We start from the raw sequence: 18,307 nt of genomic DNA on the forward strand, positions 1-18,307 counted from the left end.
ATTCAGGCAGAAATATCAACTAAGCAAGTGGACCTATGTGTTCAAAAGTACTGGGCTGTGGGCCTCCGTTTCCTTATTTTTTTTAAATAAAGGGCACAGAGAATATAACAGTGCCTAGTTTCCAGGGTTGTTATTGGGACTAAATGAGGATATGATGAATGTAACAGCACCTGGCCCAGGGACTTGCCCATATTAGGTGCTGAATACATGGCAGATATTATTTCTACTGTCTCTTTGCTTTTCCTCCCTCTGCTTTGTTTCTTGTCTCTCTTCTTTTTCCTCCTCTTCAAAAGAATTGTGGTAGGGAAGAGGCACTGAAAATGGGCTGTGGTTGCTTGTGACTTCCTGGCCTCCCATTAAAATGAGCTAGAGAGAGACTTTCAGGCAAGTGTAAAGAAATCCTGGAAACATGGCTCCTATCCTGTGGATTCAGCTTTACGGGGATCTTCGCCAATGCCTGGCTGAGAGGCGGTCTCAGGGGGTTGAGAACTCTATTCTTAGAGGTCTGGTATCTGGGAGACTGAGAAAGCCTTTCTTAAGTCTCCCTGCTGGGCCACGCTGTATTCACAGATCATCTTCAACTCCTTCTTCCCCACCTACTCCTTCGCCCTCACCTCCTTGGCTTATCTCTTGCTAGAAAATGCACCCAGCTCCAATCTCCGTTCCTTTTAGCTTCCTCCCTGAGAAGACATTGTGACCTCGCTGTCCTTGCTCGTGTTACCATGGAGAGGTAGGAGGATAAATATCGCTTCCAGTTGCCAGCTTTTTTGTTTTCTCCTTTCCCTATCCTTTCCCTCCTAGACAGCCTCCAGCCCCAATCCCAGTACCCGTTTCACCACCCTCCCCTGGAGAGTTAGCATAACCGGAGTAAATAGGTAATCAAGCAGTGTGCTTGCAAGCCTTAATTTTGGGACAGATAAGGAACTGAAATTAATTGGAATTATACCTGCTGCTGCTGGAGGCTGAGGGAGGCGCCCGCCGGGGGCGAGGCCAGCTCTCTCGGCCCAGGGCCCCGCCCCACCCCCTCCTTCCTCCCTCCCTCCTCCTTCTCAGCCCCACCCTTCTCCACCCCTCCCACTTTGCACTCTCCTCTAGCGGCCGCCTGTCCTTTTTAAGGAACTCCACCCTAGGTGGAGTCCTCACGATAGTCACACCTCTCCTTTGGGCCTAGCAGGGCCAGAGAAAGACGGAATCACTCCATCCACTCAGGTTGCCCAGAGAGCACTTTAGGTTCTGACCCGCGTGGGGCGCGAGGTCCCCCGTGGGTCAGCTAGGTGCCTCCAAGGAACCCCGCCCCAGAGAACCCGCACGAGTTGCTGCCATTTTTCGCTGAAGCCCCTGCCCTGGGGCTGGTGTTCTTCTCTATGATTCTACCAATCGTCGGCATTTTTCTCCTCCCTTCTTTCTTTTTAGGAAGGCGCTGGGGTGTGCGGCGGCAACGGCGGCGGTGAAGGGATCCTCTTGTGGTATCTCCTCGTGGGTTCCCGGCTTGAAGGATTTCTTCTCCGCCTCAACTTTGTGTTCAAGTAGTGCTTTGGGGGTTGGGTTGGTTTTCATAGCCCCCACCCCCGGCCCTCTCCTTTTAAAGGGTGTGTGGAGTTCAGAGGATGGGTGGAGAGCGGGCTTGGCCGGAACTGAATTGGTGGAGGTAAAAGGGGAACGGAGGACCTTAAGCTCTGGCCACTTCGGCCCAGCGAACCCACTTTATTTTTGTCCAAGGAAAAGCTGCAGGGGGAGGATTCTTTTCAGAAAGTCTACTCTGCCGGCCCCTGATTTTTGGGTTAGATGCTTGAGAGCTTTGTTTCCCTTGTTCCGAGAGTGGCCCAGCTGGGTCTGAATCGACTCCCTCCTCCCCTTTCAATCCCCTCCTCATTTTCCAGCCCGGAGAAAGAGGGGAGTGGGGGGCCAAGAACGAGAAGACGGGAGCGCGTCGCCCTGCGCGATGTCAGAATGGGGCGGGAGTGAGGGGAGCAGCTCTCTTGCGATCAGCTCAGGAGTATGAGCCTCCCGGAGGACGGCATGAGTTCTGGACACTTCAGGAGTCCTCGGCTAGTGACATGGTCGGTAAGTGACTCTGGGACTAATACCCACCCACTCCCACCTCTTTCTTTTAGATTTTCTCCCCCTCTCAGTCGCCCTGCTCCCCCCCCCCCCCAACACCCCACTTGAGGTTTCAATAGTGGGGGCGGGAGCGGAAGGTTAAGAACACGGTATGGAATCAAATGAAACTCAAGGGAAAATGACTTTACTAAAGGGTTGGGCAAAGAGGAAGAGGGGCTAAGAAGGAGAGAAGAGAGCTTGGTGGAAGAAGTGAAAGGGGGCAAGAATGGATAATTTGTCTAGTCTAGTCTGCCCTGGCTCGGCACTCCCAATACTCCTTAAGCGGTAAGGATTGTCTTTGACTTAACCGCACACAGCCAAAGTCACAACCAGAGAGAACAGGATTCGCAAGGCCAACGCTCCCAGGTAACCCCCTGAAACCATAGCGGGTACCCAGAGAAGCTTCTGAAAAGAGGGAGGAGGGGACAGTGGTTTAAGGTGCAAAGTTAGGCTATTGGAGGCACAGAGTGAGGCCTGGAAGCAGCTGCAGGGGAGGAGCTGCTTTGGGCGTGCCAGCTCTTTAAGGAGGGGCTGAGCTTGGTTGAAGAAGGAAGCCAGAGCGTAGGTTCTGCTCCGGCCCTTTAAGACGTGGCCAAGGCAGTTGGTTCGTCTGTGTAGGTGGAAGACTGATTGGGCCGAGTTGCTATGATTGCTGAAGTGAATCTATTTGTTCAGCCACTTGGCGGAGCTGTCTTTTTGTGTTTTTGTTGTTGTTGTTGTTTGTTTGTTTTTAACCCTAAGAATTTGGGAAAAAATAAATCACATCCAAACAGGTGGCCAAAGGCGCCATGTCTTGTTTCTTTTGGTATTGTCTTCATCGTGAAGAAAGGCATTTATTACGCACCTGTCATCCAGTGTGGTAATAATTGAGCAAAAAGAATAACCTTTAAATTTGGATTTGAAACTGATGGAGATTGCCATGGTTTGGAGTAATCTGCTTTAAAACCCTAGTATCACCACTTATTAGCTACATCACCCTGGGCTTTGTTTTTCTCTTCCATAGAATGCAGATTAGTAACTCTATCTCAGTAGATATTCGGGTGGATGAAATATCTTGTGTATGTGGCAGAGGTTGCCACTTGTATCTTAGTTTAACTTACTTTTTCTACTCAGTTTGGAACTCTTTTTCTGGAGCACAGCTGATAAAATTAGTGTTTTTCTGTCCTTAAAACACCTTCCAGATGTGGTAAAAGGAAACAGGAAGACTGAATTAGTTTGTCCAAAGACGGAGGTTAGAACACAGGTTTTATTTGCTTCTGATTTAACGTTGTTTCCACTAGACTTCATCACTTCTGAAAGAAAGGGCTACTAGCCTGCCTTCCCTCTCATTCTTTGGGCAACTTAACCAGAATGATATAACCAACAGGACTTTTGGACAACAGAAACAAGTGATTCATAAGTGACCTCATCCCATTCTTCAGAGTTATGGGGAAGCCCTTATGTGAGAGTTGTTTCCCTTATTCATACTCTGCTTAACAATAAGATAGTAATCATACTAGATGATCATCTATGTCAATTATCCTAATCAAATTTTGTTGCTGGGGACACAGAGAATGGGTGGGGAGCAATGTCTTCAGGTAAGCCTGGAGGGCAGGCAGGCAGAAAATGTAGGAAGAGTAGAAATAATAACTTCAAAGGTAAGAATGACAGGTACATCTATATAGTCCACCCTCAAGACCAACTTACTTAATGGCTGTACCTTCAGAGCCCTCAGGAGCTATACATCCCTCTTGTTTAGACTTTTCAGGACACATTGGAAATTGGGAAAAAAACATGAAGCAGACTACCATCACCACTCTCATTGTTCTAATACATGCATTTCTGAGATGGGGTTCTCATTGGCTGAGTTAAATGAATTCCAATAACCAAAGTAGCAAACAGAGTCTAGTCATCTTTGATCTTGCCAGATTGTCTGTGTCTGGTGTGGTGGGGGCTGTAGATGATCTTCTAAGATCTAGCTTTACATTGCCATGATTTTGTGAATGAAGGAAAATTTGATTAGGATGATTGACATAGATGATCATCTAGTATGATTACCATCTTATTGTTAAGCAGAGTATGAATAAGGGAATAACACTGTGGTATTGGGCTTATTTGTCTATTCAAAGACAGTATGAGATCATGTTTGGTATTCTTCCTGATTTTTTTTTTTTTTTTTTTTTTTTTTTTTTTTGACACGGTGTTTCACCCTTGTTGCCCAGGCTGAAGTGCAATGGCGTGATCTCGGCTCACCGCAACTTTCGCCTCCCGGGTTCAAGCAATTCTCCTGCCTCAGCCTCCTGAGTAGCTGGGATTACAGCATGCACCACCACACCCAGCTAATTTTGTATTTTTAGTGGAGACAGGGTTTCTCCATGTCGGTCAGGCTGGTCTCGAACTCCCAGCCTCAGGTGATCCATCCACCTCGGCCTCCCAAAGTTCTGGGATTATAGGCGTGAGCCACCGCACCCGGCCTCTTCCTGATTTTTATATGCTAATGTTTACTATCCTCAACTGAGTTTCATCATTTAGCCTCAGTTTCCTCCTCTCTAAAATGATGTGGTAATTTGTGATTATAATGTAAGTAAAGCATTGAACCCAGTGCCTGATATCTAATATGTTTCATAAGTTGAGGGTCTCATCATTTTTGTTATTTAAAAAATTTTCTTTTGTTTAAATACTGCTGTGTGTTTGCAGAAGTGGAATATAGACAGGAAGCTGGATTTAAATATCTGAAAGATGCTAGATGCTCTGTATAATATACTAAAAGATGTTATCTGTATATTTAGACAAAGTAGATGTGATGTGGGCAAACCAAGCTCTAGGATTATTAAGGAGCAATAACCTAACTCAAGAGCCCAATCCAGATATTTCAAATCACTAGCAATTTGACATTTTGTTGTAACCTCACACTCACCATTTCTAATATACAGCCCATCATCACCTCTGGACTCTTCACTCATCCCTCATTCAAGACTCTTCCCTTCACTTCTCTGGTACTGCAACTTATTATGACCATAGTAATGGTGAACTTATTTAAACTCTGTACTTTAGTTGTCCCATCTGTGCATTGGGGATAATAATAGAAACTACCTCATAAGGTTGCTGTGAGGAATAAGTGTGTTAATTTTGTAAACACTTAGAAGGCAGCATAAAAGTGAAGCAGTGGGAAAATGTAGCTGTTGTGGTACTCATGTCCCGTGCTCAAATGCTGGCACTAAACTTTCCCCTCTTCCTCATTTTCTCATTTAATTAGATGCTCCTGAATAACCTTTCTACTCACTGCCTGAGCAGTGGCTCAGGAGCACCAAGACAAGGCATCCTAGAAGAGTCTTGGACCATTTCAGTTTGTAGAGCTCCAGAAAGTGAGGTTAATGCAGTAGCCAATTCAACACTACACATCTATTCTAGGATCTAGCTACAAAATTAAGGAATAGGTGTGTTATTATTCTTTTAGCACCAACTGTTATGTATATTTATCAGAACTAGTTTAGCAAACAAGAAATAAATATATTCACATCACATCCCCGCCCATCCTAACTGAAGATGAAACAACCCCATCATTGAACATATAGGAAGAAACAAGAGATGGAATAATTAGCTCCAAATAATCAAAGTTAATATATGCTCAGCATCATGTAGACCTTTCTGAAGACACTGTATTTGTGATATACAATATTTCAAGAAAAAATGGTAAATAGAAGAGAAATGCAGAAAAAATTGAAAGAAACTCTAGAGAAATAATCAATTTTTAAAAAATAAAATGGAACTAGATCAAGAAATGTAGATGATTACATCTGGCAAAAAGGGGGACAGGGAAAAAGAAAGCTGGCCTGATAATTGTCTTCAAAGGCACATGTTAGGTATTTGGAGAAAGCAGAACTGCTATGTCATTTACAGGACATCATGGTCAACTTAAAGGGGAACTTTCGGCCGGGCGCGGTGGCTCAAGCCTGTAATCCTAGCACTTTGGGAGGCCGAGACGGGCGGATCACGAGGTCAGGAGATCGAGACCATCCTGGCTAACACAGTGAAACCCCGTCTCTACTAAAAATACAAAAACTTAGCCGGGCAAGGTGGCAGGCGCCTGTAGTCCCAGCTACTCGGGAGGCTGAGGCAGGAGAATGGCGTGAACCCGGGAGGCGGAGCTTGCAGTGAGCTGAGATCCGGCCACCGCACTCCAGCCTGGGCGACAGAGCGAGACTCCGTCTCAAAAAAACAAAAAATAAAATAAAATAAAATAAAGGGGAACTTTCTGATGGTAATCAAGTCTTTACCAAGTGCCTACTAAATAGCCAACACTATAGTAGATATTGTATGGGAAGGAGGGAGGAGGTACTGCCAGAAGGAAGAAAACAAACTTCATGGTCTCTGGCCTCTATCCTCAGTAAATTTGCAGTCTAGGTCAGATAGAGAAAACTGGCAGCCCGCTGCAGATGTTGGCCTGGTTCTCACAGTAATGTTAAAGATTAAAACAGAAACATCTAACCAGAAATGGCTGCGACATTCTTAATTGTCAGCTCTCCCTGTTATACTATTTTACTAAAATATTTGTGATATAGGAGGGCCAAGAAGTATTTTTCAGGCTCCTTGATTGTTGCTATTAACGGTTTTGAAGATGGGTAGTTATAGTTCTGGCTATGGCTCTATCTTCCCGCATTTCCATGATCATTCATTCGTTTATTCACTGGACGTTAGTACATAGTATATAGGAGATGCTCTGCTAAAAGATAGGGATACAAAAAAAGGAAAAAGACTAGGTAACTATTGAAGGGCTCACCTGGTGGTGGAGGAAACAGACAATTCCTCTTTGTGCCAGGTACTGTTATAAATACTTGAACATATATCAACTTGATACATCCTCATAGTAACTCTGTGACCTGGTACTATTATTATTCCCATTTTACAGATGAGAAAACAGACACAAGAGGCTGGAAAAACTTTGCCCAACTTCTTACTGTTAAGAAGTCACAGATGTACCCTAGAACTTAAAGTATAATAATAAAAAAAAAAAAGTCACAGAATCAAAATGTGATTCTAGGCACTTACTCCAGAGCCCACATGTTTTACTACACTTTGATAGCTATGTGGAGTATTTACCAGAAGGGGAAGGAAATGACTAAGAAATGATGAAGGGCTAGATTTAAGAGATATATCTGTGGGAGAATTATTATAGCTGATAACCAACTGGCTGAAGATAGGGAGGGAGGAGTCAAAGGTGTCTGGCCCCTAGGTTTTTAGACTGATAGACTGGGTTTATGGTGGTGCTAGAAATTAAGATTAGAAATATAAGAGGTGGAGCAGGTTTGTGAACTCATGGGGTACAAAAGTCCTATTTGATACACAGGAGAGATTCTTTGGGCCAGAGTTCAAGATTCTGATAATCAACAATAATAATGGTAGTGATAATAGCTAGTTGAGAATGTTTTATATGCCAGGATTTGTTTTAAGTGTATTTATATGTACAGTTATTCGTCATAGAACGTACTAACATAAACCTAGATGGTATAATCTACTACAACCTAGGCTATATGGTATAGCCTATTGCTCCTAGGCTACAAACTTCTATAGGATGTTACTGTACTGGATACTGTAGGCAATTGTAACATAATGATGTGTATTTGTGTATCTAAACATAGAAAAGGCACAGTTAAAATATGGTATAAAATATTTTTAAATGGTGTACCTGAACACCACTTAACATGAAGGAAACTTGCAGAACTAGAAGTTGCTCTGAGTAAGTCACTGAATGAGTAGTGAGTGAATGTTAAGGCCTAGGACATTACTGTACCTTACTTTAGACTTTTTAAACAATGTACACTAGGCTACACTAAATTTATAAGCAATTTTTTTCTTATAAATTAACTTAGCTTACTATAATTTTTTTTAGCTCAAAACACAAATCCTGTACAGCTGTACAAAAATATTTTATTTCTTTGTATTCTTATTTTATAAGCTTTTTTTTATTGTTAATTTTTTTTTCTCTTTTTTTTTGCTTTTTACAAGTTTTTGTTAAAAACTAAGACACAAAGACACACATCAGCCTAGGCCTGCGAGGGTCAGGATCATCAATATCACTGTCTTCTACCTTATATCTTGTCGCAGGGGTAATAACATGCATGGAGCTGCCATCTCCTATGACAACAATACCTTCTTCTGGGATACCTCCTGAAGGACCTGCCTGAGAATGTTTTATAATTAACTTTTTTTTAATAAGTAGAAGGAGTACACTCTAAAATGATGATAGAATGTATAATGTAGTAAATACAGAAAACAGTAACATAGTCATTTATGATCATTGTTCAGTGTTATATACTGTATATAATTATATTGACTGACAGCACAGTCAATTTGTTTACACCAATATCACCACAAATACGTGAGTAATGCTTTGCACTGTGACATTACAGCGGGTATGATGTCACTAGGTGATAGGAATTTTTTAGCTCTGTTATAATCGTATAGAATCATTGTCGTATCTATGAGAACACTTGGACACAGGAAGGGGAACATCACACACTGGGGCCTGTCATGGAGTGGGGGGAGGGGGGAGGGATAGCATTAGGAGATATACCTAATGTAAATGGTGAGTTAATGGGTGCAGCACACCAACGTGGCCCATGGATACTTACGTAACAGACCTGCACGTTGTGCACACGTGTACCCTAGAACTTAAAGTATTAAAAAAAAAAAAGAATAATTGTGGTATCTGTCTATGGGTCATCATTGACTGAAATGTCATTATATGGCCTATGAATGTATTAACATGGAATGTTCACATTAACTCTGTTAAGGCAATACTGTGTTCCCCTCTTTTGGCAGGTGAAGAAACTGAGGTTCATAGAAGCTAATGTAGTTTCTCAGAATCACTCTGCTTCCTCAACCCTGCTGTCTCTTAATCCATAGGAATCGAAGAACAGATTGGAGATGGCTCTCTTAAGTTGTACTTGCTAGAAATAATGAAGCCTGTTGAAGGTGTTGTGTGAATGCAGAGGGAGAATCGAATCTTCTCCACTCCTACAGATGTTTCTGGCAGCAACAAAGAAAGCTCTCCTGGCATTTTGGTGCCCCCCTGTGGGCTGTATGAGAGTTACCTGACCTCACATTCTTTTTCCACCATCACACCTCCTTTTCCTGTCGTAGAAATCAGAAAAAGCTTAGCTACCCTCTCCACCACCTCTCACTTCATAGTTAATTACACCTCAGGCATCTTTCATGCATAAACTCTCTAATTTTCTTTCATTCTTTTCCACTCTTTTCCAATTTCTGTACTTGAGAAAACACATTCCCTCACTCTCCATTTCTGTCACTGTCATCAAAAACCTTCAGAAATGTGATTAAACACCTACCATGTACCAGGCAATGTTCTAGGACCTTGGAATACATTAGTGAAAAAAAACAAAGATGAAAGTATCTGCCTGCAAGGAGCTCAGATTCTATTGGAAGTCAGTTTTCTACTATTGTTATTACTTACTACAGTTCCTCCATTAACCTGTTACAAGAGAAACTTTAGACAAATTACAGTTAACAATTTAATCGAGCAAAGAATGATTCATGAATCAGGCAGCCCCCAGAAGAAATAATAGATTCAGAGCAACTCTGGGGCTGCCATGTAGTCAGATAATATTTATGGACAGAAAAAGGAAAGTGACATATAGAAAATGGAAGTGAGGTATAAAAACAGCTAGATTGATCACATCTCAGTATTTGCCTTATTCAAACACTTCGAGTTGTTGACTGCCTGTAATTGGCTGAAACTCTGTGATTGGTGCAAGAGTAGCTTACACTCTGTCTACACATCCAGTTAGGTTATGGTTCATTATGGATGGGGAAACCTTTAGGCTGAACTTGAAATATGTAAGGAGGAAGCTTTAAGCTAACCTTAATTTAACAAACCCCACCCCCAAGTTCCATGGAAGCCTTAGGGCTTTGCAGAGGATAGTCTGAAATCTTTTAATCATAGATGGACAAGTTGAGGCTTAGGAAAAAAAAAAAAAAAGGCCTTGCCAAAGATTACGGGATGTGAATGCTGCACATCTAACTCCCAGAAAATCTGGTTGAGGAAGAAAGCTAGTAGGTGCTTCTAGTATGAATGACTGATGGTTTAAGGCAGCTGAATTAGGTCACCAGTTGCTTTTCCATAAGAGGAAAAACTAAAGAGGAAAGAGAAAACTGTTTTTATTACCCCACCTGGCTTGTAGATTTAAGAGATGTAGATAGATAAAATATGTCTAGAGAGATTTGGCCTTGACGTGTAAATAAGTTCACTGGGGTAAATATACATATAGAAGCTTAGAACTTAGAACTCCTTCAAGTAAGAACTAGACCAGGAAGGTAGGATACTGAAAACTGTAGCTATGCTGATGTTCCTATGAAGGCAGAGCGTGTTGGAGAAATAGGAAGAAACAGATTACCTGCATGCAGTTTGGTGGAGGGGAGTGGCTAATATTATTGGGGAAAAGTTAGGGCCATCTTGATGAGTAAAATAAATCAGAATATTTCAATGGCTTATCAGTATCTAGTAAGTACTGAAAGATAAAGGTCATAGAACACACATAACATTAATGGCGTACTTACGCATATAGTGGGTTAGATTTTATTCTGAAAGTTGTCTTTTCCTTTTCTCTTTTCCAGATATGGATCAACTCATAAACAACTTGGAGGTCCAACTTAATTCAGAAGGTGGCTCAATGCAGGTATTCAAGCAGGTCAGTTATCAGGAAAATAGGGTACTAATATTGGGCCATAATAGTATTGAATACCTGGTAGTGATTACAGAATTTAAACTCATTTTTCTTTCTATTACATGTTTGGGGATTGAGAAGAGGTGAAGGAAGACATATTTCTAGAAAGTATATAAATACCTTGGTTTCATGTTCAACTAGGGAGTAGATCTGGCCTACAAGAAACATAGCCTCTGGAATCAAGGCTATAAAGACAAGAGTAGACCTTTAGTAGACAATAGCAACTATTTATCTAGCACTATTTCATATAGGATGAAGATTAAATGCATTGTCTTATTTAATCTTCACCATAATCCTGTTGAACAGTGTATTAATTAGTGTTCTCCAGGGAAACAGAACCAACGGGATACGTGTGTATGGTGTATGTATGTGTGTATGTACATGGAGAGAGAGAGAGATTTCAAGAAATTGCCTCATTAGATTGTGGAGGCATGGCAAGTCCAAAACCCCATCGGGGCGGGCCGGCAGCCTGGAGATTCAGAAGGAGTTGCAGTTTTGAGTCCAAAAGCAGATTGTGAGAAGAATTCTTTCTTGCTCTATGGAGGACAGTCTTTGTTTTACTAAGGCCTTCAACTGGATGAGGACCAATCACGTTATAGAGAGTAATGTGCTCTATTTAAAATATGATTATTTAAATGTTGGTCTCATCCAAAAAAATACCTTCACAGAAACATCTAGAATAATGTTTGACCAAATATCTGGGCACTGTAGCCCAGCCAAGTTGTCACATAAAATTAATCATCATTATTCTTAGTTTCCCCATTTGATGGAAAATAAAACTGGCCTTGAACACTCGAAGAATTAGGATTTGAAACAGGTTATCTGGATTTTTATATCCCAGGGCTCTGTGCTAGATGTTGAAGTCCCATCTTTCTTGGGGTTGCAAAATCACTCCATGCGTGAAACTCAAATACAATCAAAATTAACCTTGAAAATTCTTAAATCACCTATGGACTTGAGTATACAGTGTTGTATAAACAAACTTGTCTGTTTCTTTATTTAATTCATCAGATAAAGTATCTAGATTACATTTAGGAATCTTTTTTTGTTATAATTTCAACTTTTATTTTATTTTTTGAATTTTTGAATTTTTATTTATTTTATGTATGTATTTATTTTTTTATTTTTTAGACAGAGTCTCACTCTGTCACCCAGGCTGGATTGCAGTGGCGCAATCTTGGCTCACTGCATCCTCTGCCTCCCGGGTTCAAGCTATTCTTCTGCCTCAGCCTCCCGAGTAGCTGGGACTACAGGCATGCACCACCACCATGCCTGGCTAATTATTGTATTTTTAGTAGAGACGGGGTTTCACCATATTGGCCAGGCTGGTCTCAAACTCCTAACCTCATGATCCGCCCACCTCAGCCTCCCAAAGTGCTAGGATTATAGGTGTGAGCCACCGTGGCTGGCTTTATTTTTAATTTTTGTAGGTACATAGTAGGTGTATATATTTATGGGAAACATGAGATGTTTTCATACAAGCATGCAATGTGAAATAATCACATTATAGAGAATGGGGTATCCATCCCTGCAGCATTTATCCTTTGTGTTACAAATAATGCAATTACACTCTTTTAGATATTTTTAAGTGTACAGTTAAGTTATTATTGACTCTAGTCACCCTATCATGCTATCAAATAGTAGGTATTATTTGTTATTTCTAACTTTTTTTTTTTTTTTTTGAGATAGAGTCTCTCTCTGTTGCCCAGGCACCCTAGTCACCAGATCGTGCTATCAAATAGTAGGTCTTATTTATTATTTTGAACCTTTTTTTTTTGAGATGGAGTCTCTCTCTGTTGCCCAGGCTGGAGTGCAGTGGTGGCTTCTCAGCTCACTGCAACCTCCGCCTCCCAGATTCAAGCAATTTTCTTGCCTCCGCCTCCTGAGTAGCTAAGACTACAGGCACACACCACCACGCCCAGATAATTTTTTATATTTTTAGTAGAGACAGGGTTTCGCCATGTTGGCCAGGCTGTTCTCGAAATCCTGACCTCAGGTGATCTGCCCACCTCGGCCTCCCAAAGTGCTGGGGATTACAGGGGAGAACCACTGCACCCAGACAATTTCTAACTATTTTTTTGTACACATTCACCACGACCACCTCCTCCTCAACACCCTACTGCCCTTCCTAGCCTCTAGTAACCATTCTTCTACTCTCTATGTCCATGAGTTCAATTGTTTTGATTTTTAGATCCCACAAATAAATGAGAGCATGTGATAGTTGTCTTTCTATACCTGACTTATTTCACTTAACATAATAATCTCCAGTTCCATCCATGTTATTGTAAATGACAGGATCTCATTCTTTTCATGGCTGAATAGTACTCCATTGTGTATCTGTACCACATTTTCTTTATCCATTCATCTGTTGATGAATACTTAGGTTGCTTCCAAATCTTAGCTATTGTGAATAGTGCTACAACACACATGGAAGTGCAGATATCTCTTTGATATACTGATTTCCTTTCTTTTGGGTATATACCCAGCAGTGGGATTGCTGGATCATATAGTAGCTGAATTTTCAATTATTTGAGGAACCTCCAAACTGTTCTCCATAGTGGCTGTACTAATTTACATTCCCACCAACAGTGCACAAGTGTTTTCTGTTCTCCACATCCTCACCAGCATTTATTATTGCCTGTCTCTTGGATAAAAGCCATTTTGAATGTGGTGAGATGATATCTCATTGTAGTTTTGATTTGAATTTCTCTGATGATCACCAATGTTGAGCACCTTTTCATATACCTGTTTGCCATTTGTATCTCTTCTTTTGAGAAATATCTATTCAAATGTTTTACCCATTTTTAAGTTGAATTATTAGACTTTTTTCTATTGAGTTGTTTGAGCTCATTATATATTCTGGTGATTAATCTGTTGTCAGATGGGTAGTTTACAAATATTTTCTCCCAATCTATGGGTTGTCTCTTCACTTTATTGACTGAATCCTTTGCTGTGCAGAAGCTTTCTAATTGATGTGATCCCATTTGTTCCTGTTTGCTTTGGTTGCCTGTGTTTGTGGGGTTGCTCAAGAAATTTTTGCCCAGACCAATGTCCCGGAGATTTTCCCAAATATTTTTTGCAGCAGCTTCATAGTTTGAGGTCTTAGATTTAACTCTTTAATCCATTTTAATTTAATTTTTGTATATGGTTACAGGTAGGGCTCTGGTTTCATTGTTCTGCATATGGATATCCAGTTTTCCTAGCGCCATTCATTGAAGAGAACACCCATTCCCCAATGTATGTTCTTGGCACCTTTGTAAAAAATGAATTCTTTGTAGATGCATGGATTTATTTCTGGGTTCTCCATTTTGTTCCACCGTGCTATATGTTTGTTTTCATGCCAATACAATGCCATTTTGGTTACTATAGCTCTGTAGTATAACTTGAAGTCAGGTAATGTGATTCCTTCAGTTTTGTTCTTTTTGCTTAGGATAACTTTGGCTATTCTGGATATTTGTGGTTTTATATAAATTTTTGGATTTTGTTTTTCTATTTTTGTAGATAATGTCTTTTTTTTTTTTTTTTTTTTTTTTTTTTTTTTTTTTTTTTTTTGAGATGTTGTCTCACTCTTTTGCCCAGGCCAGAGTGCAGTGGCACAATCTCGGCTCGTTGCCACCTTCACCTCTTGGCTTCCAGCAATTCTTGTGCCTCAGCCTCCCAAGTAGCAGGGACTATGGGCATGTGCCACCATGCCCAGCTAATTTTTTTTTTTTTTTTGTTGGTAGAGATGGGGTTTCACCATGTTAACCAGACTGGTCCCAAACTCCTAATCTCAAGTGATCCACCCACCTCAGCCTCCCAAAGTGTTGATATTACAGATATGAGCCACTGTGCCCAGCCAAGAATGTCATTGGTATTTTGATAGAGATTTTATTGAATCTATATTGTGTTTGGGGTAGTATTGAAGCGGGATATTTCCCTGACCCCTTCATGGGTGGGAACTGGAGTGCACTGGTGCTGGACCTAGCTGGCACTTTGGCACTAGCAGGGACGAATTCCACTCACTTAAACCTGCTGTGTTCTAGCCCTTGTGGGACGGGAAGCACAGGTCACTGGGTGCAGGAGCTGGGGTGAGTGCCTTTGGGCACCGGCAGGAGCAAAACTCTATGCGCAGCCCGCAGCAGGGTCTGGTGGGTGCCTGCGACCCCTGAGGCCCCAGAAGGAGTGTTACAGTGCCCTTTTAGCTTTGCTGTCTATGGATGGCTTAAGCATTAACAGCTCACCGGAGGGTCAGTGTGACAACCTTTTGCACCCACACTCAAGTTCTTGTCTGGCATCCAGGAGGAATGAGGTTACACAATGAATCGAAGGTGGCTAATGTGGGGGATTTTATTGCTGATCAAAGTGGCTATCAGTGGGAGGGGGAGCTGAAAAGGGGATGGAGCAGGAAGGTAATCTTCCCCTGGAGTCCAGGTGTCCCCATCTGGACTCCTCCCCAAAGCTATGCCGTCAAGCTGTCCCTCTGAAGTCAAGCTGCTTCTCTCCAACATCCAACTATAATCTCCAACGTTCAGCTGCTTCTCTCTCTGCCAGCTGAGCCTGGGTTTTTATGGACACAGGATAGGGGGCAGGGTCAGCCATGGGTGGTTGTGGAAAAGGCAACATTCAAGCAGGAAAACGGAAATGTAAGTTCTCACTTTGGACCCCGTGGTTCCAGGCTTCAGGGTGGGGCCCTCACCAGGGACCTGCCCACTTCTGCCTAGAATTTCCCTGCCTCCTGTCCCTGTCAGTATCGACATATCAACAATATTGATTCTTCCAATCCATGAGCATAGAATATTTTTCCATTTTTTGATGTTCTCTTCAATTTCTTTCATCAGTGTTTTATAGTTTTCGTTGTAGACATCTCCCACTTCTTTGGTTAAGTTAATTTGCAGGTATTTAATTTTATGTGTGGCTATTGTAAACAGGTTTACTTTTTTATTTCTTTTTCAGATTGTTCACTGTTGGCATAAAGATGCTACTGATTTGATTAGTTTGATTTTCTATACTGCAACTTTACTGAATTTGTTTATCGGTTCTAATAGTTTTTTGTGGAGTTTTTAGGTTTTTCCAAATATAAGATCATATCATCTGCAAACAAAAATAATTTGACTTCTTATTTTCCAATTTGAATGCCCTTTATATCTTTCTCTTTTCTGATGGTTCTAGCTAGGATTTCCAATACTATGTGGAATAACAGTGTTGACAATGGGCATCCTTGACATGTGCCAGGTCTTACAGGAAAGGCTTTCAGTTTTTCCCCATTCAATATGATACTAGCTGTTGGTCTGTTTTATATGACTTTTATTATGATAAGGTGTTACCTGTATCCCCAGGTTTTTGAAGGGATGTTGAATTTTATCAAACACTTTTTCAGCGTCAGTTGAAATAATCACGATTTTTATCCTTCATTCTATTGATATTATTTATCACATTGATTGATTTGTATATGTTGAACTGTCTTTGCACCCAGGGATCCCACTTGGTCAGGATGAAGGATCTTTCTAATATATTGTTGAATTTGGTTTGCCAGTAGCTTGTTGAGGATTTTTGCATCAGTATTCATCAGAGATATTGGCCTGTAATTTTCTTTTTTCTTTTTTTTTTTTTTTTTTTTTTTTGATGTGTCTTTGTCCGGTTTTGGTATCAGGGTAATACTGGCCTTGTAGAATGAGTTTGGAAATAGTCCCTCCTCTATTTTTCAGAATAGTTTCAGTAGAACTGGTATGAATTCTTCTTTAAATGTTTGGTAGAATTCAGCTGTGAAACTATCAGGTCCTGGGCTTTTGTTTTAGGAGACTTTTTTATTATGGCTTCAATCTCATTACTTGTTATTGGTCTGTTCATGTTTTGGATTTCATGGTTCAATCGTGTTAGGTTATATGTGTCTAGGAATTTGCTCATTTTTTTCTAGATTTTTCAATTCATTGACATGTAATTGCTCATAGTGGCCACTAATGATCCTTTGAATTTCTACAATATCAGTTTTAATGTCTCCTTTTTCATTTCTGATATTGTTTATTTGGATCTTCTCTCTTTTTTTTTCTCATTAGCCTGGCTAAAGGTTTGTCAATTTTGTTTAACTTTTCAAAAAACAACTTTTTATTTCATTGATCTTTTGTATAGTTTTATTTCAAATTCATTTATTTCTTCTCTCATCTTTGTTATTTCTTCTACTAATTTTGGGTTTGGTTTGCTCTTGCTTTTCTATTTTTTTTCAAAAAGAATATGCAGGTATCATTGCTTTTCTAGGTCTTTAAGATGAATTATTAGATTGTTTATTTGAAGTTTTTTCTGTCTTCTGATTTAGGCACTTGTAGCTATAAAACTTCCCTCTTATGATGGCTTTTGCTATATTCCATAGGTTTCGATATGTTGTTTTCCATTATTATTTGTTTCAAGAAATTTTTCAATTTTCTTCTTAATTTCTTCATTGACTCACTGGTCATTCAGGAGCAATTTTTTTTGTTTGTTTGTTTGTTTGCTTGAGATGGAATTTCACTGTTGTTGCCCAGGCTGGAGTGAAACGGTGTGATCTCAGCTCACTGCAATTTCCGCCTCCTGGGTTCAAGTGATTCTCCTGCCTCAGGCTCCCGAGTAGCTGGGATTACAGGCATGCACCACCACGTCCGGCTAATTTTGTATTTTTAGTAGAGACGGAGTTTCTCCATGTTGGTCAGGCTGGTCTCGAACTCCCGACCTCAGGTGATCTGCCCACCTCCACCTCCCAAAGTGCTGGGATTACAGGCATGAGCCACCATGCCTGGCAGGAGCATATTTTTTAATTTCCCTAATTAAATTATAGTTTAATATTATTAAACATTAATAAATTCATGTTTTATAATACTAGTGGTGTATGGTGTTTGTATAGTTTCCAAAATTCCTCTTGTTATTAATTTCTAGTTTTATTCTATTGTGGTCAGAGAAGATGCTTGATGTTGTTTCAGGTTTTCTGAGTGTCTTAAGATGTGTTTTGTCACCTAACATATAGTCTGTCATTGAGAATGATCCTTGTGCTGAGGAAAATAATGTGTATTCTTCAGCCATTGGATGAAATGTTCTGTAAATATATATTGGATCCATTTGGTCTATAGTGCAGATTAAGTCTGATGTTTCTTTGTTGAGTGTCTTCAACTTTTATTTTAGATTCGGGGATACACGTGCAGGTTTGTTACATGGGTGTATTGTGTGATGCTGAGGTTTAGGATATGGAGGTTTGTCACCATGGTAGTGAGCGTAGTATTCAGTGGTTTTTCAACCCTTGTTCTCCTCTCTCCCTCTTTCTTCTAGTAGTCCCCAGTGTCTATTTTTGCCATCTTTATGTCCATGAGTACCCAACATTTAGCTCTCATAAATAAGAACATGCAGTATTTGGTTTTCTGTTCCTGCATTAATTCCCTTAGGAGAATAGCCTCTCCTGACCTCATGATCCGCCTGCCTCGGCCTCCCAAAGTGCTGGGATTACAGGCGTGAGCCACTGCGTCTGGCCAAAGCTACCTTAT

The 18,307-nt window shown here is 40.7% G+C and overlaps 1 protein-coding gene across 4 annotated transcripts in view; it reads left to right on the plus strand.

The window, feature by feature from the left end:
- The first annotated feature begins 1,082 nt into the window (after positions 1-1,082).
- Positions 1,083-18,307, plus strand: part of KLF8 (KLF transcription factor 8) — a 50,233-nt gene continuing 33,008 nt past the window's right edge. The window contains exons 1-3 of one of the 4 annotated variants that reach the window (XM_050776967.1): positions 1,091-2,064; positions 4,302-4,659; positions 10,714-10,787. In XM_050776967.1, the coding sequence (XP_050632924.1) occupies positions 10,716-10,787 (72 nt within the window). In that variant the 5' untranslated portion in view covers positions 1,091-2,064; positions 4,302-4,659; positions 10,714-10,715. Of the gene's footprint in view, positions 2,065-4,301; positions 4,660-10,713; positions 10,788-18,307 lie in introns of all 4 variants that reach the window. The other 3 variants (XM_050776965.1, XM_050776963.1, XM_050776964.1) reach the window with 3 other exon arrangements.

The sequence above is a fragment of the Macaca thibetana genome, chromosome X (assembly GCF_024542745.1).
Source record: "Macaca thibetana thibetana isolate TM-01 chromosome X, ASM2454274v1, whole genome shotgun sequence".
NCBI classification, from domain to species: Eukaryota; Metazoa; Chordata; class Mammalia; order Primates; family Cercopithecidae; genus Macaca; species Macaca thibetana.